At 40.6% G+C, this 22,691-nt stretch overlaps 1 protein-coding gene across 1 annotated transcript; it reads left to right on the top strand.

Moving 5' to 3' along the window:
* On the top strand, window positions 258-21,988 carry LOC109234416 (TBC1 domain family member 22B; the record flags this gene model as incomplete). The annotated part of the gene is given in 7 exon segments (XM_019400397.1): window positions 258-527; window positions 1,588-1,738; window positions 1,834-2,017; window positions 4,126-4,196; window positions 19,797-19,934; window positions 20,172-20,263; window positions 21,717-21,988. Coding segments are annotated over 7 exon segments (988 nt in total), but the record flags the coding sequence as incomplete, so codon positions are not given.

The raw sequence follows: 22,691 nt of genomic DNA, 5'->3' as shown, positions 1-22,691 counted from the left end.
AAGCCTGTGTAGAAGGATGCCATATGAAAGTTACTCTACGTGCAAAACTTCAGTGAGTATTATAATTATAATAATTAAATTAAAGTACAAAATAAGAGAACACCTATAGAATGTCCAAAATAATAGCTGTGTCTAAAATGCAACTCAGATGTTGGCAAATATACAATGGGCCCACTGTAATCATGATGAACATGGGCCTTCAAAGGGTAAGAAAGTCGGCACAATCAAAATGTATACCCAGTAACTACAGTTACTAAATAACGTGAACCAATCAAAACAAGTCTCTCACATTAATTACCCAAAACATCCTCCACTGCTAAGCAGAGAGATGTCGACGAAGTGATGTCTGCTTGAGCAGCTTCACTCGCACTTCTTATATTGGGAGGAAAAAAAATAACAGAAAGCAAAGTTTCGAGAGCTTCTCAGGCAAGTGATAACAATTAAACCATGAGAAGCGACAGGGAGGAAGATCCAAAGAATGCTACTGTTGATTCAAGATTCAACCAAACTCTCAGAAATGTTCAAGGGTAATTGAACCCTGTTATTTATTCAGATCTATATAATTATCATAAACCCACCACTTAGATTTCCAGTTTTTATCCCCCTATCATTTTAAATGAGAGAATTCAAAGTTATCTATGATCAATTGGACTTGGGGAGTGTCTGATCAGTGAACGAGTAGGCGTATTTTGTAATCTGAATGGTGGATTTGTGATTAGAAATGCATTTAATATTTGTCATTTCCTTTTATGAATTTCTGTGCTACTTACTGTTAGTAAACTGATAAAAACCCAACACTTACTACTAGGACAAAGAGAAGTAGTTAACACAAAGCTCAGTACATTTGTCTGTAGGGTGATATGCCAAAAACTCAAAACTTGGATTCCCAGGAGAATCCTATTTCAAATGTTCAGCTTTTGAGCAAAAATTAGCTTTTACTTGATCAAATGAAGTTTGGCGACAAGACATTGGTGTATGCAGATGAGGCATCCTTAGGTAGAGTTGAACCTTTGATCAGCGCCCAAAAGCTCTGCTTCTTTTTTGCATATGGAGGAATTTGGTTATGCACCTTGCCTAGTTTCTTCACTATTGGTGCTAGCTCCAGCAGGAGATGAATAGCATACTTTGTTTGCATATAAAGTGACTTTTTACTTATTTCTTGAAGTTAATGGTTACAATTTTTAATGATACATTTAACAACTCCATTTCTGGTTTCATTAGTATTTTAATAGTTTGCTTTAGAAGAGTTGAGCAAAACAGAAATGCTGAGGAAAGAAGCCCAAACTTAGCCCCTGAATGTGAACTTCATTGCACATACTTATTGCTTCTTATCCTTTTATTGGATATTGCCATTCTAGTGACTTCTTTTGTTAACATGTCGCAACTTTGTCTCATAGCTATGGCCCTGAAGCACCATCTGAAATCATTATCTTTACTGATTAAAGAAGAAACCCTCTAAAATAATAATCGCTGGTATTTAACAGTCAAAGATGTTGATTACTTTGTTTGATTCGCTTTAAATCGGAACACCTTCTTTTTTGCTTTAACTTTTAACAAGTAAATCACAAAAACTATGATGTGATGCAGGTTGCTAAAGGGACGCAGTTTCCCTGGCAAAGTACTGATTACACGGAGGTCAGACCCAGTGGATAACTCAATAGTGAGATCTCCGGATAATCATGGCAGTCTAAGAGATAGTGAGACGGGACCAAGCCAACAGACAGATGGATCTTTTGAGGTATGACTGGTGCTGACATTCAGTGTACTGGGATTTTTGGTATATCTATTGCTTATATGTATCAGCATAAGTAAGCTCTTTTCTTTGTATATCAGGATGAGCTGCAAAAGAGAAGCAATCTGAATGCTAGCTCATCCGCTAGCCAGTCAAAATCGTCCACGTCAAATTCAGAACACACGTCCAACGAAGTACAGAAGCCATCGATGGGCTCAAGAGCTACTGATTCAGCTAGGCTAATGAAATTCACCAAAGAATTATCAGCGCCAACTGTTATTCTAGGTACCAAGATATGTTTTTGGTTATATAAACATATATGATTCTTTTCTTGCATAATTTGGCATATGTTTTATGATATTTTTTTATCCCTACCTAGGAGCTCCCAACTTTGCTTCCTTGATGACTCGAACCTTCAACCTTAAGGTTGGAGGTGGAGGTTGCTTACCGCTTGAGCAAACGTCTCTTGTCAAAATTTGGCATATAGTGGTGAGAGCTTATTATTTGGGAACCTATGGGTGCCAAGATCCTAAAAAGATGACTTTTGTTTGACTAGTTAAGGATTGAGTATCCTTTACATGCATTTGCTCCTGACTTTTAACTATTAATTTCTTTGAGAAATTGGGAGAAGAATTTCCTTTCTCACCATGAAAGGCAGTCCCTTTAAGGCGGTCAACCTTCCTGACCCTCTCCCTCCCCCTTAATCTTTTTTTTTTTCATTTGTTTCAAGTATGCTCCGGGTTTGACAATCCTTGACATAGGTCCCCTAACAACTCATAAAATATGGTTGCAAATGCATTGTAGATGCTTGGTACCTTTCCCGATCCACCAAACGTGTAACAAATGAGCTTATGACTTAACACAGATGCTATAACTAATTCAAAGGAACATTTATGTAGTGTAGATGCACAAAACTGTAATAATGCGACTTATACTGTTTCTAGACGTCAATGAAAAAAAGAAAATACAAGAAATCTGAAAATGCTCATGGAGTATTTGTACAGCATCTTGATGATGCTGTGTGAGAGTTGAAATTCTAGTTTCGCCTACAATAGTCTTTGAGAGGAGAATTTCCTTATATCCCTTATGATCTCACTGCAATTGGGTTTAAAGTTCAGGGTAGGGGATGTAATGCTTAAATTAGTATGCTTGGGATGTAATGCTTAAATTAGTATGCTTCCTTTGTTCCTGGAAATGAATAGATGCAGGAAAATGTTCCTGTTCACCGCACCTTGTTGAGATGGGGGAATGGAATTAGGTGATGCAGCTTAAATCCGAAGAAGATAGAAAGTTTGAGCCGCTCGGAACTTCATTATCAGTTGACTCTCAGGATTAAGTAAAAGACTAGGAGAAAATCCATCATGCTATGTTTAACAACAGCTACAAGTCTTCAGAAGTTACAAATTAAAAGAAAAAACTGATAATATAAAGGTTTCATTTGGCCTTACAACTTCAATACGAACATTTTGACAGGCACTCCACTAAGACACCTACCCAATAGGAAAGAAAAAGAACTAGAAACTAGTATGTAACCTGCCAAAAGTAATTTATGGTCTATCAAAAATTACAGCAAATACTCATGAACATAAAGTACCTGTTACCCATGAAAGAAAAATGTTTGATGAAGCGCTAACTAATCTTGATATCCTTGAAATTAGAACTTTTTTATAGTAATAGATTGGGACAGTTGAAAAGTATAACTTAAAGAAAGGCAATAAACTAGTATGCACGCAAGGGTGTGGCCTAGTAGTCAATGAAGTGGGTGAAAACCATGAGGTCTCAAGTTCAAATCCCAGCGGAGGCAAAAAATACTAGGTCCTTTTTCCCCATCTATCCAAACATTGGTGGATAGAGTTACATGATACCTGCTGCTAATGGAAAGGGCAGGTTCATTTGCGTCAAGATTTTGAGCGGCTCGTTGTACGCTTACTTGAAATTCTTACTATACCTAAAGAAGAGCTTTGATCTCCAGCCAAGGATAAGCCTATTGGAGGCTCGAAATTGTCGTAATGGCCTACTCGTACATCCCTCCCCGCCACTTTAAATACTATCATTGGCATATCCTTTGGCACGTTGATCACAAAGGTGATGCTTTCTTTGGCTTCCATTCTTTAGCCTCACGGGCTCTGTGAGTTTTCACTAGCTAAGGTCTTTAATGTTCAGACTAAAAGAGATAGTTCTACACATATCATAACCGAAATTACTGTTTCTGGTTTGCTCTCACACAGGTTTTGATCTTTCTTCCTTCATGATGACTTGTATAGATGTGAAGATTTAGTAGCTATTGTTTGTTACAACTTACAACTTGGAAAGCTATTTTGTTAATTCTCAATGCTATTACCGGTCTGATTGTTGCATTTTCTTCTTTATGTACTTCCCAACTTCTCTTGCAGAAAAATTGCGTGAATTAGCTTGGAATGGTGTCCCGTCATATTTGCGACCCAACATATGGAGGCTTCTTTTGGTATGGCTCTAATTAACTTTATTTTTCTGGAAACATTTTAGGTCAGTAGAGAGGAGGAATTATATATTAATATGGGATCAAGGATGCCGAAGTACAAGAAATAAAGAAAGAAAAAAGAAAAAAAAACAAAGATAAAAAAAGGGGTAAGATCTTGAGGGGCCGACAACTAGAAATGTAATCTAGTAGCTGGCAAAAAGATTCAACTCCTTCCGTCAACTCTTCCTTATATCACAATGTTGATTGGCTTGATTATTAGGGAAAATTTGATTTGATTCTGATTGAGATTTGATTTTATTTTGATTGATTGTAATTTATTTTCCTTCTTAAAATAGTCATAGGACCTTGTGTATAAACACTTTTGCTTAGGGATGTAAGAAACATAAAAAAGTCTTTTCTTCTTTTCAAATTTACATGGTATTAGAGCCATTGCTGCCTTTTTGATGTGAGTTATCTCCCTCGCAGCATTAGGGTTCCGTTTTTATCAAAGACACTTAGGGTTCCGGTGTGGCAGTTAGCTTTCCGGTCGGATCTGCTGTTTTGCAATGGCTTTTTCCGGAAAATTTTTCAGATCTCGGGTCACAGGCCTATTCCGACCCTTCCCATCTAAGTTTCGGCAGATTCCGACTAGTTTTTCGATGGGTTTTTCTGACGTGATCAGGCATATTCTATCTCTAGAAGTTTATTTCTATATTTCTGAATATCCCTAGTCGGTTTGTTGACACTAAGGATTATTATTTGTTCAAACTATTGGTGATACAAAAACTGATAATAATTCTGCCTCAAACTAATGCTGTTAAATTGGATGGGGCTGGTACGGATCTTTCTTGGTCAAGATCTTGTCTACTTTTTATTAAGTCTAGAAAGTTACTTGGGTATATTACTAGAGAAAGAAAGCACCTGCTATGATTGACCTTAACTATGTCAATGAGATTCTGATAATTCCCATGTTATGACATGGCTTTGAACACTAAGCACCCCCGAATCTCTAAGCGATATTTGTTGCTTGATACGACTAAAAAGACCTGGAATTCAACTAGGTGCACTTACTCTCGCAAGGGAAATGATGCCCAGATCTTTGAGATTCGAAATAAAATTCATGCTACTGAGCAAGGTGAGTTGACTATCACTGATTACTATTAAGTGGGTTATGGTAGGAAATTGACTATTATCAGGATCTCCAAGTGAAGTGTACTAATGATGCAGTTCTCTTTCAACAATTTGTTGAAAAGGGAATGGTCTATGATTTTCTGGCCGGTTGAACCAAGAGTATGATCAGACCAGGGTTCAAGTTCTCGGTAAAATTCCTTTTCCTTCTTTTGAGGATGCATACTCTTATGTTCAATAGGAAAAGAGTTGACGAGGGGTCATGCTTTAGAGGGTGTTTGGATTGACTTATTTTAAATGCTTATTGCTTTTTAAGCATTTTTCTAGTTTTTGTGGTGTTTGGCAATAATAAAGTGCTTAAAAGCACTTACTTTTAGGCATGAAAGTACTAAAATAAGCCAAAAGCCAAAAGTTGGGTATTACCAACTTATGGCTTTTAGCTTATAAGCTATTATTGAAAAGCCAATCCAAACACCCTCTTATTCAGCACCAACCTAGAGTCTTGGTTTACTATGTCTCATGAGCAAGCAAGGGTAATCACTTTTGCTAAAGATCATATTCACTGTGATTATTGTGGAAAGCCAAGGCATACAAATGAGACATGCTGGAAACTGCATCGTAGACTAACTAGAGGTCGGGGAGCAAAAACGTGTAAGTCCATCAAGGGTTCAGGCTAATATCAGAAAATGTGGAGACATCTAAGGAAACTGCTTTTGGAGAAGCTTTGTCTTCGGACGAAGTTCAGCATCTTCATCGTCTTCTGAACAAACTTGATTCTTCTAATGTGTCCACTTCCAATTACGTGTAGTCATGTATTGCCTTTAATGCTCACCTTAATTCTTAGATTATTGATTATGGTGCGAATGGACATATGACAGGCTCCTGTAAAGACTTCCAAAACTACTCTCTGTTCCCAAAGGGGATTATGTCAGAATAGCCAATGGCTTCCTAACTCCTGTCTCTGGAACAGGTTCTGTTTTCTGTACACTTGATATTTTATTATCATCCATTCTCCATTTCCTGTTAACCTGTTAGCGCCATCAACAAAAGACTAAATTATAGTGTCGAGTTCTTTCCTGATCATTGTGTTTTTTAGGATCTTCAAATAAGTAAGAAGATTGGTAGTGGTAGACTGCATTATGACTAATATTGGATTCATGGAACTCGAGACTTTGGTCGGGCCTTTTTTGGAGGAAATAAGGATGTCAACCAAGAACTAATACAATGGCATAAACGGTTGAGGCATCCATCATTTTTTGTTTTAAAGAAGTTATATCGTAGTTTGTTTTTTCCGGAAATGAGTTTGAATCTTTGTTTTACGATGCTTGAAAAATTTCCAAGCATACAAGGAACTCTTATCCTTTAAGTGATAATAAAAGTACAACTTCTTTTTCAACTATTCATTCTAATGTATGGGGTCCTACTCAAGCAGTTTCTTTGTTGGGTAGTCGATTGTTTGTTATTTTCATTGATTGTTGCACTACGATGACTTGGGTGTATTTGTTAAAAGCCAAAAATGCAATTTTCCCCTATTTTTCAGTCATTTCATAAGAAGATTTGTACCCAATTTGAGGCTAAGGTAAAAATCTAGCGAATTGACAATGGCACAGAATGCATGGACAAATATTTTGGTGCTTATTTGGAGTCTTATGCTATGTTGCGCGGACTCTCCAAAATACTGCCGCACTCGTGTCGGATTCTCCAAAAATACACTGCTTTTGGAGAATCCGACACGCACCCGGCGATATTTTCGGAGAGTCCGAGCAACATAGGTCTTATGGGATAATCCACCAAACTAGTTGCCCTTATACTAGTGCACAAAATGGGGTTGCTCAAAAGAAAAAATAAGTATTTGTTAGAAGTGGCAAGATCTCTTATGTTTACTATGAATCTACCAAAACCTTACACCTACGAAGATCAGGTGACTAACAACTATATCCGTCTGAATACGAGAATAACCAAGGAAGACACACTTGAGAGCACGAGGAGCTAACTTATCTTTTTCAGAGACTAAGTTATGAACGAAACATGTGCTCCCAAAAACACGAGGGGGGAACAAAGTATAAGGGTGATTGGGAAACAATATTGAATGCGAAATTTGATTCTGGATGGGAGATGAAGGCATCCGATTAATCAAATAACAAGTTGTGAGAACTGCATCGCCCCAAAAACGCAACGGAACATGAGACTCAATGAGAAGTGTGCGAGCAGTCTCAATGAGATGCCTATTTTTTCTCTCAGCTACCCCATTTTGTTGAGATGTGTACGCACAAGATGTTTGATGAATGATTTCATGAGAGTTCATAAACTGCTGAAATAGGGAAGACAAATACTCTAGGGCATTATCACTACGAAATGTGCGGATAGAAACCCCTAATTGATTTTGAATTTCAGTGTGGAATGTCTGAAAAATAGAAAACAACCCAAACCGATTTTTCATCAAAAATATTCAAGTGCACCTAGAATAATCATGGATGAAACTGACAAAGTAGCGGAATCCCAAGATAGAACTAACCCAACTAGGACCCCAAACATTTGAATGGACTAAAGTGAAAGGTAACTCCGCTCGATTATCGGGACGCCGAGGGAAATGGCGAGTATGCTTACTGAGCTAACATGACTCACACTCTAGAGTGGACAAGTGAGATAAACTAGGTACTATATTATGAAGTTTTGACAAACTGGATGTCCCAACCGTTTATGTAATAAATCTAGTGAATTAGTAACAAGACAAGTTGTTGAAGGAAGACAAGATGTGAGTCCATGTGATTTAGCAAAGATAAGGCAATAAAGTCCATTTGATTATTGCCCGGTATCAATGATATGCCCTATACTGCGTTCCTGTATAAAAACAAGGTCATCAAGAAATAAAACAGCGCATTTAAGTGATTTGGCTAAGCGACTAACGGCTATGGATTAAAAGGACTACCGGGAACATAAAGAACTGAATCTAAATGTAAGAAGGAAGTCGACTTGCTTGACCTATTGCAGTTGACATGGCTTGAGACCCATTGGCCATTGTGACTGTTGGAAGAGATTGAGAATATGAAATACTAGTGAAAAGAGATTTGTTACCAAAAATATAATAAGATGCACCTGAATCAATGATCCAAGAATCAGAGGATGAAGATTTTGGAGACACAAATTACATGTTTGAACAACGGAAGCTTTCTCTAAAGATGTCTGTTTACACGCTTTGTGCTGAATGAACTCAATATAATCCGGTAGAAAAACCATCCAACTATTCATAGTATTGGATCCCATGTCGCTACAATTAATTTCTCAAATTCTTGACTAAAAGTTGCAGGGTTAACTTGAATATAGTGGAAATGAATAACTCCTAGAAAATTGAAGAAATATTTGGGAAAACACTGTTCACATCAGAGAAAAATAACACTATTTTATGCCGAAAACACTGTTCACACCGGAAAATTTCAAAGTTGTCGGAATCTGTCGAAAACAATACTGGTGGACTCGGAATTGCTGTGCGAACAGGTTGTCCTGAAGAAGCTCGGCAAAAAAATGACTGGAGAATCATGCAGCGCCGGTGCGTGGGACAGACGCGCCGGTGGAATCACAGATCTGGGTGGCGCGTGGGGTGTCTGTTGCCGGAGAATCTTAATGATGTTTGGTCGCCGGAGTTTTTTGAGTCTAATGGTGGTGTTGGTTTGTGCATAACACTCACCAAGCGTGAGATGATGCAAATCAGTCACTTAGGTCACCAAAAATTGCACGGTGACTTAGTTCTTTCTTCCCGGATGTTGCTGGAATGACGCACAATGATCTTTTCTCAGTAATGCTCTGATACCATGTGAGAAGCACGGGAGAAAATATTATTGCTTCTTATTCTATGTTATAATGAGCCCTATTTATATGTATACATAACACATCACCTACTCCTATTACATGCGGGACTAGGACTAATTACATATATTCACATAACTATACTAACATAGTGAATTCCCGGAGATGGTTATCCTAGAATAGGACTTCTTATCCTACCAAGATTGTTTGTAATCCAGGATACCTTGGTAAAAATCATCTATGAATTATTTAAGAAGAGAAGTTGAACAAGTTGATAGAGTGTTGAAGCTAGATTTGCACTCTGATGATTTTATCCGACCTGACAAACTTTGAAAGTAATGATTCATTTCTGAATGGGCCATCTTATGCCACTGCATTGGGCCACCGAAGACCGAAACAGAGGGGGCAGTGAGCTGTACATTTCAAGTGCTATCCCTCTTGTTCTGCAGATGTTTGATGCTTCTAGTGAGGATGGCATACCTTCCACTATCATTTCAGTATGGGCAGAGCTATTACTGATAGGATGGTTGTGGCATATGCACAATGTCAAGCTATGCAACTGTATAATCTCATTCTGTAATAAGTGATTTACCCATTTGTAGCATCAAATGCATGGACTTATGTTTAGTCTTTGTGGAGTCGTACTCTCATGTATAGTTTGATTTGGTGGCCATGTTCTGTCATATACGCGTAAGGTTATTCTAGGAGAAGCCATGACCATGCAACGTAGATTAGTAGTCTTAGATGTAAAGCTTTAGAGTAGAGTGAGAAATGAGACGACTTGCAAGCAACCGCGAACTAGGTGGTGGGCATTAAAAGGCGCTAACCAATTAGTGTTTTAAGAAAAACTACGGGAGCAGGGAGCTCGAGACTTAGAGGGAGACATAGACATCTTGTGGAAGGAATGTCACGTTGCATTCGAAAAGTAGCAACTGAAGTACTAGGTATGTCTAAAGGTCTAGGACTTCGACCACAGAAATCCTGGTGGTGGAATGAGGAGGTACAAAGAGTTACTAAAGCTAAAAGAAAATGTTATAGGAAATTGCCAAAAGCAGAAGATGGAGAAGCCTTTGAAGAATACAAGATATCTAAGAGGGAAGCTAAAAGACTATTAGTAAAGTCCAATAGGAAGCTTTAGTGGCTTGTACTAAAATCAAGGGACACAGGAAAGGGAGAAAAAAATGTTTAAACTAGCATGACATGCCTGGGAGAGAAGAAATGTAAGGATTTAAACCAGTTGAAGTGTATTCTCAAAAAATATTGACAGGAGATAATGAGATCACGTAGAGATGAAGAGGCTATTTTGATCTATTGTTCAACTCGAACCAAGAGAATAATATTTTAGACCTCCACGCGTCTGTGTAGATAGAACTTTAGCTACACTCGTTTAATTAAGCCGACAGAGGTAAAGGACGCCATAAAATGTGAAGATTAGAAAAGTTTGTGGTCCAGGTAGTATCCCTATAAAGGTGTGAAAGTATCTTGAAGAGGTTGGAGTAGAATGACTCACCAAGTTATTCAATGTTATACTAAGAAGTTGTAGGATGCCCTATGTTATGAATGGAGGAAGAGTACCCTGATTCCAAATTATAAAAACAAAGGAGATATTGAAAGTTGTGTGAACTATCGTGGCATTAAACTCATGAGTCATACGATGAAATTCTTGGAAAAAGTGATAGAGCTTAGACTTAGAACACACAAGAGTGACAGAGAACTAGGTTGGACTTTTTCAATCAGGGCTATATAATACTCCCTCCGTTTCAATTTATGTGAACTCATTTGACTGGGCACGGAGTTTAAGAAAAGAGAGAATACTTTTGAACTTGTGGTGTAAAATGAAGCACATGTATTTTGTGTGGCTATAAATCATTGCATAAAGGTATATTGTTTTCAAATAGGGAAAGAGGTCATTTTTTTTTGGCACGGACTAAAAAGGAAATAGGTTCACATAAATTGAAACGGAGGGAGTATATTATATGAATGTTTGCACTAAGCCAGTGCAACAGGCGTAATTACAGGTTGTGCAAATCAGCAATTGCATCTAAAATATATCTACATCTGGTACAAAAACTAGTTTGCACCAAAAAGCGATCGTCAAAATGCAATTTAGTTTAAGGCACTGTATATTCTTCTTTTGCCTTCAAAAATTCTGTTATTTCTTTCAAGCCAGACAGACCAGCTGATAACTTGAGGAACAGTGTTCCAGGTCTATTGAGCCTTCTTGTGTAGACCCTCCCTAGTCCAGCACTGCAGCATTTGAATTTATATGAAGGCTATATTCCTGCTATGGAGGTTGACGGAAATTTTCGTGAAGGGAAGAAAGACCTACAAATGGTGTTCTTGACTTAGATAAAGATAGGATAAACTATTGTGAAAGGTACTTTGGTGGGTGATGGAGAAGAAAAGAATTTATATTAAATATATAAAGCCATAAATAATATGTATGATGGAGAGCGTGAAAATAGTAGTAGGAGATACAAAGGAGTTCGCAATAACAGTGGCTCTAACCGGGGATCGGCATTGAACCCTACTTGTTTACCCTAGTAGTGGATGAGCTAACCAACACAATACAAGATGAGGTCTGATGATGTATACTATTTGTTGATAATATTGTGTTAATTGACAAAACAAGCGAGGGTGTCAACCAAAAGCTTGAATTATGGAGAAGCACTTTAGAGAGTAAGGGTTTTAGGGTAAGTAGGAGTAAGATTCAATTATGGAGAAGCACTTTAGAGAGTAAGTGTTTTAGGATAAGTAGGAGTAAGATTGAAGACATGTATTGGAAGTTTAGTCAGCATGAGAAGGACAAAGTTGAGGTGAGACTAGAAGGGATTTGCGCTGCCAATATGCAAGCAATTTAGGTATCTAGGCTCGTTATTTCAAGAGAATGAAATGATAGATGAAGATGTTACTCATAAGATTAATAACAAGATGGTTGAAATGGAGAAGTGCTACCAGGATGTTATGTGATAGAAAGATGCTTATCAAAGTGAAAGGTAAGTTTTATAGAACAACTATAAGACTGCAATGTTATATGGTAGTGAATGTTAGGCCACTAAAATCCAACATGTCCAATAAAAGAGTGTTGCAAAGATGCCTATGCTAAGATGGATGTACAGTCATACAAGATTAGATCAGATTAAAATGACTACATTCGCTAGAAGGTGCAAGTAGCATGCACTGAGGATAAAATGAGAGAAGGTCGCTTGAGATAGTTTGTGCATGCGTTGTGTCAACCTACAGATGTAGCAGTTGGTGTGAAGCTATGGTGAATGAAGGTGATAAAACTGGGTGGACGTAACATCTGTCATGGGCGGCTTTCCAGCCATGCCCCATGACCCCTTGGGCGCGCCCTGTGGCGCCCTAGCAAGCCTCCCAATTCCTAGCGTCACGGACGGCCCCGTGGTCTTGGCCGCGCCAAGTGACAAGCGCGCAGGTGCCTCTGTCTCCCCACCGATATCCCTCGCCAGCGCCAAGCCGCAGGCAGAAGCCAACAGCGCCGTGCGCGCAGACCATGATGCCAAAGACACTGCTGCTGACAACGGACCTGCTGCCGCCTTATAGAAAACTAAGTCATTTTCATTGTAAATATAGAGTAGTTTTATTTCATGTACTTCCATTATGTTTCTCTAGCTTAGTCAAGTCTAGTCTTGTAGCTTTGGATTATTTTTTTTAAGTATTATTGGGGGGGATCAAGCAATCAAAACTTTCTAGCAAGCAAGCAATTCTCTATACTGGTGTCTCTCCCCCTCGACACCGCGTTGCTTTTCTATAATAGCTTTCATTAATGCAATCAAGCTTTCTTTCATTCTGAATTCTCATTTCTGTTCTCTCAATTGCTCTTGACATTGGTTTTCCCGTACGGCACTGACAATCTCGTCTAGCGTACGGAGGGGACCTCAGTTGGCGGACAGCAACTGCACTGACATCAGTTGCCTAGCCTTACGTCGCCCTTCCAAGGAATCTCAGGAAGGCGCCGCGTAACAGTTGGTATCAGAGCCTAGGCTCGACATCGAACGAGGGAACGTATTGACATTACCACCATTTCTGACCATGGTGAATCATGGGGACCGCATTGCAGCTCTCGAAGGGACGGTTGAGGTATTACGGCCTATTGTGGATACGGTGCCTGAACTAAGAACCAGCCTAGTGCAAAGGTTGGACGACCTAGACCGCAGGGTGCTCCAGGCCGAAGTTGACATTGAAAACATCAGTCGCGACTCCGAGGGAGACCGACAGACGGCAGCCACAGAGGCAACCGAAATTTTTGAGAAATTCGAGGGGCTCCAGCAGGAGCGCGCCGAGGATTTAGCCCACAGGGCACAAGAGGCAAATGTTGTCAACGCTGCTTTACAGGGCCTACTCCGAGGAGGTGGAAACCAAATCGGGGGCGCTGTGAACTCTGCTTCCGCGACACAGAAACTGAAAATTCCTGAGCCAAAGCCATACAGTGGAGCTAGGAATGCCAAGGAAGTGGAGAACTTCATCTTTGACGTCGAACAATATTTCGATGCGGTTGAGGGCCTAGAGGAAGCCAAGAAGGTAGCAACTGCTGATGCTAAGCTCTGGTGGCGGGTGAAGTACGAAGCCATCAAGGCCGGTGAAGATACTCTCGAGACATGGGCAGAACTGAAGGCAGCCATACGCCTACAATTCTTCCCCGAAAATGTTGAATACAATGCAAGGAGAAAACTACGGGAGCTCCGCCAGACAAAATCAGTGCGGGATTACGTGCGGGAATTCTCCGCGCTCATGCTAAGCATACGCGACATGGGGGACAAAGACAAGCTCTTCACCTTCCTGGAAGGGTTGAAACCCTATGCCCGTGTGGAGCTACAAAGACAGAGGGTAGATACCCTTCCCAAGGCGATCCAAGCAGCTGAATGCCTTGGGGACTACCAAATGGAAGCTCGAAAGGACAGGCCCCAGCCGCCTGCCTGAGCGAGATTCAAAGGGGGCCAGCCTAGCAATGGTGGCCCTAGCAAAAATGGGGGAGATCGGAACTCAAACAAATCTAGAGCTCCTTCCTCCGGCAGCAACAGTGCTGCGTCAAACAACAATGATCGGGCGAGAAAGCCTCCTTCAGGATGCCGTCATTGCGGCGGTCCACATTGGAACAATGAGTGCCCACATGCACAGATGAATGCCCATCACGATATTGATGATGGGACTGATGACGACTCAGACGATGCGGACCAGACTGAACCAGTAGGTGCCTTTAATGCAATTGTGGGTTCCATTTCTGAGGCACTAGCGGAGACCAGTGCTGGTATTCGTAAGAAGAAGGACCCATGTCCCGTCACCAGGAAAGGGAAAAAGAAGGCGAATGAAGAGACTCCTCTTAAACAAGAGAGGACCTTAATGTTCGTCGAGATGAAGGTGAATGGCAAGCCCATTCGGGCTATGATAGACACGAGTGCTACCCACAACTACTTAGCCTCGACTCAGGTGGAGCACCTTGGACTAGTTATAGGGAAAGGTAAAGGTAGCGTCAAGGCTATCAATTCACCTCCCCAGCTAGTGGGTGGAATAGCTAAAGAAGTACCGGTGAAGCTTGGGCCTTACGAAGGAAAATTCAACCTGCGAGTGGTGATCATAGATGACTTCGAGTTGATTGTTGGGCTGGAATTCCTAAGGCAAACCAACACCATGCCTGTACCATTTGCAGACATGCTACTGATGATGGGTACCAATAGGGCCAAGCCCTGCATTATCCCGTGCCTGCCCATGAAGATGGCCGTTGAGAACATCTCGGCCTTGCAGTTGAAGAAGGGGGTCAAAAGGAATGAACCTACGTTCCTGGCAACCCTCTGCATTAAAGATATAGAACGCTCCTCGGGTCCCATTCCTGAACCCGTGAAGGAGTTACTACTGAAGTTTGAAGATGTCATGCCACAAGACATGCCAAAGCGGCTCCCGCCTAGGCGCACTGTGGACCATGAAATTGAGTTGGTGCCGGGCGCGAAGCCACCTGCCCGGGCGCCTTACAGAATGTCACAACCCAAACTCACCGAGCTTCGGAGACAATTGACGGAAATGCTAGATACGGGGATCATTGTACCCTCCAAGTCCCCATATGGGTCCCCTGTTCTATTCCAAAAGAAACATGATGGCAGCCTGCGACTCTGTGTGGATTATCGAGCTCTAAACAAAATCACTGTGAAGAAAAAGTACCCTATTCCTCTAATGGCAGACTTGTTTGATAGATTGGGTGGTGCTACGGTGTTCACCAAGATAGATCTGAAGACAGGTTATTGGCAAGTTCGGATTGCAGAGGGTGATGAACACAAGACGACCTGTGTGACAAGATATGGGTCGTACGACTTCCTGGTCATGCCGTTCGGCTTGACCAACGCCCCTGCTACGCTTTGCACTCTCATGAACCAAGTCTTCCGAGAGTACATCGATGAATTTGTGGTGGTCTACTTAGATGACATTGTGGTATATAGCCAGACATTGGAAGAACACCTAGTACACTTGCGGAAGGTCCTAGCTCGGTTGCGGGAGCATGAACTATATGCAAAGTTATCCAAGTGCTCCTTTGCTCAGAAGCAAATTGATTTCCTCGGACATGTCATCGAGGAAGGACGCATCAAGATGGACCAACAGAAAATCCAGGCCATCACAGATTGGCCGCCACCTAAGGATGTCCACGCCTTGAGGGCGTTCCTTGGCCTATGCAACTTCTACCGGCGGTTTGTGAAGAACTACTCACTTATCGCAGTGCCATTGACAGAACTCCTCAAGAAGGTCACACCTTGGGATTGGGGACCAAGGAGAGCAGAGGCCCTTCAACGCATTAAAAGCGGCTATGTCTAGTAGTCCCGTCTTGGCCCTTCCTGATTTGGCCAAGCCGTTCGAGGTACAAACAGATGCTTCTGACTATGCACTCGGCGGAGTCCTGCTACAAGAAGGGCACCCTGTAGCGTACGAGAGTCGGAAGCTGAAGGATGCAGAGCGGCGCTATGCCGCCCATGAGAAAGAATTATTGGCTGTCGTCCACTGCTTGCGCCTCTGGAGGCACTATCTGCTGGGAACCCCGTTCGTGGTCAAGACAGACAACACAGCTGTTAGCCATTTCATGACCCAGCCGAAGTTGAACGGTCGACAGGCCAGGTGGCAGGAACTCCTAGCTGAATTCCACTTCAACTTGGAGTATCGCAGTGGAAAGACCAATCATGTTGCTGATGCGCTCAGTCGGAGAGCTGATCTAGCATCGGTGTGCCTACTCGCCACCCTAAGGGGGAGCGAAGTAGCCACATCCATCAAGGACCAAATACGGGATCTACTCATCAAGGATCCTGCTGCTCAGTATTTGGTTGATTTGGTAGGACAGGGCAAGACTCGCCAGTTCTACATGGAAGATGGTTTTCTGAAAGTAAAAGGGAACCGACTTTATGTTCCTAAAGGAGGAGATTTGCGGAGGACTCTTCTAGCGGAATGTCATGATACTCTGTGGGCCGGCCATCCCGGTGAAGAACGCACCATGGCGTTACTTCGTCGTGCCTATTATTGGCCTCAAATGGCCGATGATGTCGCTCAGTATGTGAAGACTTGTCTAGTATGCCAGAAGGACAAGTCGGACCGCTTGACACAAGCGGGACTCTTGGAACCACTCGCTGTCCCAAAGAGACCTTGGGAAAGCGTTTCCCTGAATTTCATCACCGGATTGCCCAAGGTCGGAGATCTCACAACCATCTTGGTTGTGGTGGACCGGTTTTCCAAGTATGCCACCTTTATTGCAGCCCCACAATACATATCAGCAGAAGATACAACTCGACTCTTCTTCTCTCATGTCATCAAATATTGCGGCCTGCCCAAAGATATTGTTAATGATCGCGACTCACGTTTCACTAGCAACTTTTGGACCCAACTGTTTAAGTGCCTTGGGTCAAAATTGAATCATAGCTCAAGTTTTCATCCGCAATCTGATGGTCAGACGGAGCGGTTCAATGGTATGTTGGAGGAATATCTGCGCCACTTTGTAATCGGATCGCAGAAGAATTGGGTGAAGCTTGTGGATGCTGCTCAACTGTGTTTCAATTCACAAAAGAGCTCTAGTACAAACAAAAGCGCTTTTGAAATTGTTACCGGACAGCAACCGCTACTCCCACACACTGTGAATGCACCAAACATGGCTAAATCTCCTCGAGTTGCTAGCTTCTCAAAAGAGTGGAAGCGGAATTTGGAGATAGTGCAGAGCTATCTTGTCAAAGCTCAAAAGCGGATGAAGAGGCATGCTGATCAGAATCGTCGCTTTGTTGAATATCAAGTAGGAGACAAAGTGATGGTCAAAATTCCAAAGCGGTACTTATTTGCAGGGGTCCATGACCCTCGTCTATTGCAAAAATACATTGGACCCTTGTCCATTGAAAATCGTATTGGGAAGGTTGCATACCGGGTGGATACCCCAGCTTGGTGGAAAATTCATCCTGTCTTCCATGTCAGTCTCCTGAAACCTTTTCGGGAAGACACGGAGGATCCTTCAAGGAGCCAGCTTACAATACCCAGTATTGGAGGTCCCAATTCAACCGGGAAAAGGCGTGTTGAAGCTATCCTTGATGACAGAGTGATTCATGCCTCAAGGAAAGATCACCAAGAATTTTTGGTGAAATGGCAGGGTTGTGATGCAGAAGAGAATACTTGGGAGAGGGGAACAAACCTCAAAGCCTACAAGAGCCTCATTGAAGATTATTTTGCAAGTAAGGCGCCGAGGACGTCGCCAACTCAGGTGGGGGAGAATGTCATGGGCGGTTTTCCAGCCATGCCCCATGACCCCTTGGGCGCGCCCCGTGGCGTCCTAGCAAGCCTCCCAATGCCTAGCGCCACGGACGGCCCCGTGGTCTTGGCCGCGCCAAGTGACAAGCGCGCAGGTGCCTCTGTCGCCCCACCGATATCCCACGCCAGCGCCAAGCTGCAGGCAGAAGCCAACAGCGCCGTGCGCGCAGACAACGCCGCGCGCGCAGACCGTGATGCCAAAGACACTGCTGCTGACAACGGACCTGCTGCCGCCTTATAGAAAACTAAGTCATTTTCATTGTAAATATAGAGTAGTTTTATTTCATGTACTTCCATTATGTTTCTCTAGCTTAGTCAAGTCTAGTCTTGTAGCTTTGGATTATTTTTTTAAGTATTATTAGGGGGGATCAAGCAATCAAAACTTTCTAGCAAGCAAGCAATTCTCTGTACTGGTGTCTCTCCCCCTCGACACCGCGTTGCTTTTCTGTAATAGCTTTCATTAATGCAATCAAGCTTTCTTTCATTCTGAATTCTCATTTCTGTTCTCTCAATTGCTCTTGACATTGGTTTTCCCGTACGGCACTGACAATCTCGTCTAGCGTACGGAGGGGAGGGGACCTCAGTTGGCGGACAGCAACTGCACTGACATCAGTTGCCTAGCCTTACGTCGCCCTTCCAAGGAATCTCAGGAAGGCGCCGCGTAACACATCACATGAATAGAAATTGTCTCGTAAGACCTACAATTCCTTGGAATCAATGCAGCTTAACTAAAGATAAGACACAATGGAAGAAAAAGATACATATAGGTACTATTTACTAGTTGAGAATAAGTTTTAGACCTGTTAGAGAACTTTTAATATATATATATTAAATTTATTTTTATTTTATTTGGTATGATGATAATATGAGTTGAGCTTAAATAAAAAAGTGGGGATTAATATAGCCGACCCCAACTTGTTTGGATTGAGGCATAGTTGTTGTTGTTCTGTCATATACTGGATTCTAGAAGTTGAGACTCTCCTTGGTCCTGGTACTCAAGAATACAACCAACCTATAGAAGTTCTTAAAAGATGTTTTATGCTGATAAAAAAGAGTTCTTGAAAGATGTTTGTATATGAAGCATTTCATGCGGTGGTTCCCGAGGCTTTGGTCTAGTGGTAAGTGTGCAATGTGATGTGTGGGTAAGGTGCTGTCACGGATTCAAACCATGCTGCAAATAAAAGTCTGGTATTTATCAATCTCAAAAAAGAAGAAGTCTGGTATTTAAGAGAAGGGTAGAGGTAGGGGCTTATCATCCACTGAGCTTCGAACGTGCGCCATTGGCCCTTTAGGATTTCTCAGTTAAAAAAAAAAAGCGTTTCATGCAGTGCCGTTGTATAATTTTGTTGATATTAGTAATCTCTGGTTAACCTGTAGAAGTACTTAAAAGAATCTTGCATATGAAGCATTTCATGCAGCGCTGTTTAAAATATGAGTTCTGATAATAGTAATTGTTGGTTTTGGTATTTATTTGGGGATATATTAGCCTATCCTGTGAACTTCTTTTGTTGAAATTGGCCTTTTAGCCAGAGCTCGCTAATCACTAGATCTCTGCTTTAGTTTGCTAATATTCCTGTACACAGGTTTGCTTGCTTCCTACATTGTTTACAAAACCTGCCAAACTAGATTGCGAGTTTTCTTATTAGACATAGTTTGTTGCTTTTTATGAAATTTAAATAATGAGCTGACAACAGGGATATGCACCCCCTATCCTGTGAACTTCTTTTGTTGAAATTGAACTTTTAGCCAGAGCTCGCTAATCACTAGATCTCTGCTTCAGTTTGCTAATATTCCTGTACACAAGTTTGCTTGCTTCCTACATTGTTTACAAAACCTGCCAAACTAGATTGCGGGTTTTCTTATTAGACATAGTTTGTTGCTTCTTATGAAATTTAAATAATGAGCTGACAACAGGGATATGCACCCCCTAATTCAGATAGAAGGGAGGGAGTTCTGAGAAGAAAGCGTCTAGATTATCTTGATTGTGTTGCTCAGTACTATGACATTTCAGATATTGAGCGCACAGATGAAGAGATCAACATGCTTCGGCAGGTATTATGGATGCTGTTCTTTTTTATTACATCGGGGGAGGGGGAAAGGGGAAGGGGAAGCTATGCTACTGATGGGGTTTGAACCCTCCACCTTTAATGTGGAAGGCAGGGAGCTCACCAAGTGAGCTAGCCCTCAACCCCTTATAAGATGCTGTTGGGTTGTCTGTTTTGATCTTTTTTATGCCTCACTTTCCGGATGTCATCAATCATATAACTACTGCTTCTCTTGTGCTATTAGATTGCTGTTGACTGCCCTAGAACGGTGCCTGATGTTTCTTTTTTCCAACAAGCACAAGTTCAGAAATCCCTGGAGCGCATACTCTACATTTGGTAAACTATTTCTACTTCTCTGTATTTGTTATCTGTAACATTCTCCTTGAATCCAAAGTTTCTCTACAAAAGGAAGAGTAAAGAAAATATTACATTCATTTCTTTAGTTAAGATGTGGAACTAGATGAGAAAGCAATGATTGGGTTGTAATGGGCTGTTGGCATGGTCGAAATTGGTAGTAGCCATTCGGAATGTGCATTATTCAGTTTAAACGGAAGAACCAAAGCAAAACGAATATTTTGGTTTTCCTTTTTTTTATTTTTTGGTCTTAGATAAAAATTTATGATTGTTGGTTTCGGTTTGAATACGTATTTTTTAAAATAAAAATTGAAAAAAACAAAAACTTGAATTACTAATATATACTTTTTTTTTTTAATTTTTATTTTGCACTTAAATATCTTATGTTTTTTTAAAATTTCGGGGTTTGCTTGTCTTAAGCTTGAACTCTTCTTTCCTAGTTCCCATCTTTCAGTCTTTCAGTTTTCTTACTTTTGCAACTACAATATACTTAATGTTTGGTGCCACAGTATGTCAGTTGGCAGAAGATAATGTAAACGGATTTTCAGATAAGATCTACTTAATTTATTTGTAATTTGTAATCAACTACCATGATTATATCCTTATTATTTATTTATATGTTTGCTATGTTTGACATTTTCTGAGAGTGTGAAAAATGGTTTCAAGTTTTTCAAACGATCATTTCAGAGTATAAGGTGACTTTCATTTGATGAGTTAGCTTGATTAATATTAAGGATGTCTCTCCCATCAGAGAGTTCTTTTAAGCGAACTCACAATTTTTGTAGTTTCATGAACTTATCTCTTTTTTTTTCAGAAAGCACGTACATCTTGGCAAGTATATGTATGTATGGAAAGAAAAAAGAATCATGAGAAATTTATGATCTCCTCTTCTTTATAGTTACTGATTTGTACACCAATTAGCACACTAAGATTTTGCTATGTACAAGCAATTAAGAGAAATCCAATAACCCAAACCAAACCAAATCGAAAAGAGAGAAATAAAGCCCAAACCGAATTTATTTTGGTTTTGATTGGATTGCTCATCCCCGTTCAATATTGGATCAAACAACAGAGGGTTGTAGCACTGACCTCTTTTTTAATTGATTCAATGCAATAGGGGATAAGTATCAAGTAAATCGGTATAAGTGGTCGTGCTCTCGCTACCGGAAGCTTGGCAGAAATAAAACACAGATCAACCCCTATCTGGATTGCGAAAACGGAAAACTGAAAAAGTGGATCCAAATAATACAAAAAAAAAAAAATCAAAACCGGAATGCATACCCCTAGGCCGTAGTAGCCATCCCCTTAAGGGTGTCCAGAAAATAAAACTTAGAGAATAGAAGATGCATGGGCATCCATTAACCTTTTTTAATTGCTCATGTTGGTGTTTTGGATGCTCTCTCATATGTTGGTGATTTAACATTTTCCTTTCTAGGGCCATCCGGCACCCTGCCAGTGGATATGTGCAGGGAATAAATGATCTTGCAACACCATTCTTAGTTGTTTTCTTGTCAGAACACTTAGAAGGGAGCATTGACAAATGGATGATGTCTGATCTGCCTTCTGAGAAAATATCTAACATAGAAGCTGACTGTTATTGGTGTCTATCAAAATTGCTTGATGGGATGCAAGACCATTACACATTTGCTCAACCAGGAATCCAGCGCCTTGTGTTTAAGCTAAAGGAGTTGGTTAGACGGATAGATGGTAATATCCTAGTGGTTTCTACTTTATTTGTTTTCTTTAACTACTGCATAATACAAAAAATCTGGAATTTGGTGTCAAACAGTACTGGTTTCCTATACGTGAAACAGTGATTTATTTTAAAGGTTAAGCAAATTTGTGTTCAGCATATTATATGTTTATTTATGTTGTGAATAAGTCAACTTTCTTTGACCGTATGAAAAAGGACGCATACCTCTATGATTGACATCATTATGAGGGTGTTATACTGTTGGAACCAGTGTTTGTTTCATTCAATTTGTCTTGGCCAGCTAAAATTGTTCTGTGTTGGTTGCAATGGGTTACACATGTAGGTATTTTCTATAATTTGTTGATGGAGGTGGCTGAGATTGTCTTTTGATAATTGGAACTTGAATCACGTGAAAATTTGGTAAAGACACATTACAAGTTTTATGTTACCATTCTCAAAAAAAAAAAAAAAGACACATTACAAGACTAATTAGTAGAAAATGTTAAAAGAAGCTGATAAAATGTTGAATTTCATTAAGTGTAAGAAAACCCTAATTTGCTTCCGAATTATTAGAGGTTAAACTGTGGTTTTTGAGGTAACAAAGTATGAGAACCGAAAGTAGGGTGGCTAAGAAATGGCAGCATAATTACTGTTCTCTCCGTCCTGTATATATATATATATATATATATATATATATATATATATATATATATATAT

The sequence above is a fragment of the Nicotiana attenuata genome, chromosome 11 (genome assembly GCF_001879085.1).
Source record: "Nicotiana attenuata strain UT chromosome 11, NIATTr2, whole genome shotgun sequence".
NCBI classification, from domain to species: domain Eukaryota; kingdom Viridiplantae; phylum Streptophyta; class Magnoliopsida; order Solanales; family Solanaceae; genus Nicotiana; species Nicotiana attenuata.
Note: the sequence above shows the minus strand (reverse complement) of the source record. Positions and strands in the feature narration are given on the sequence as shown.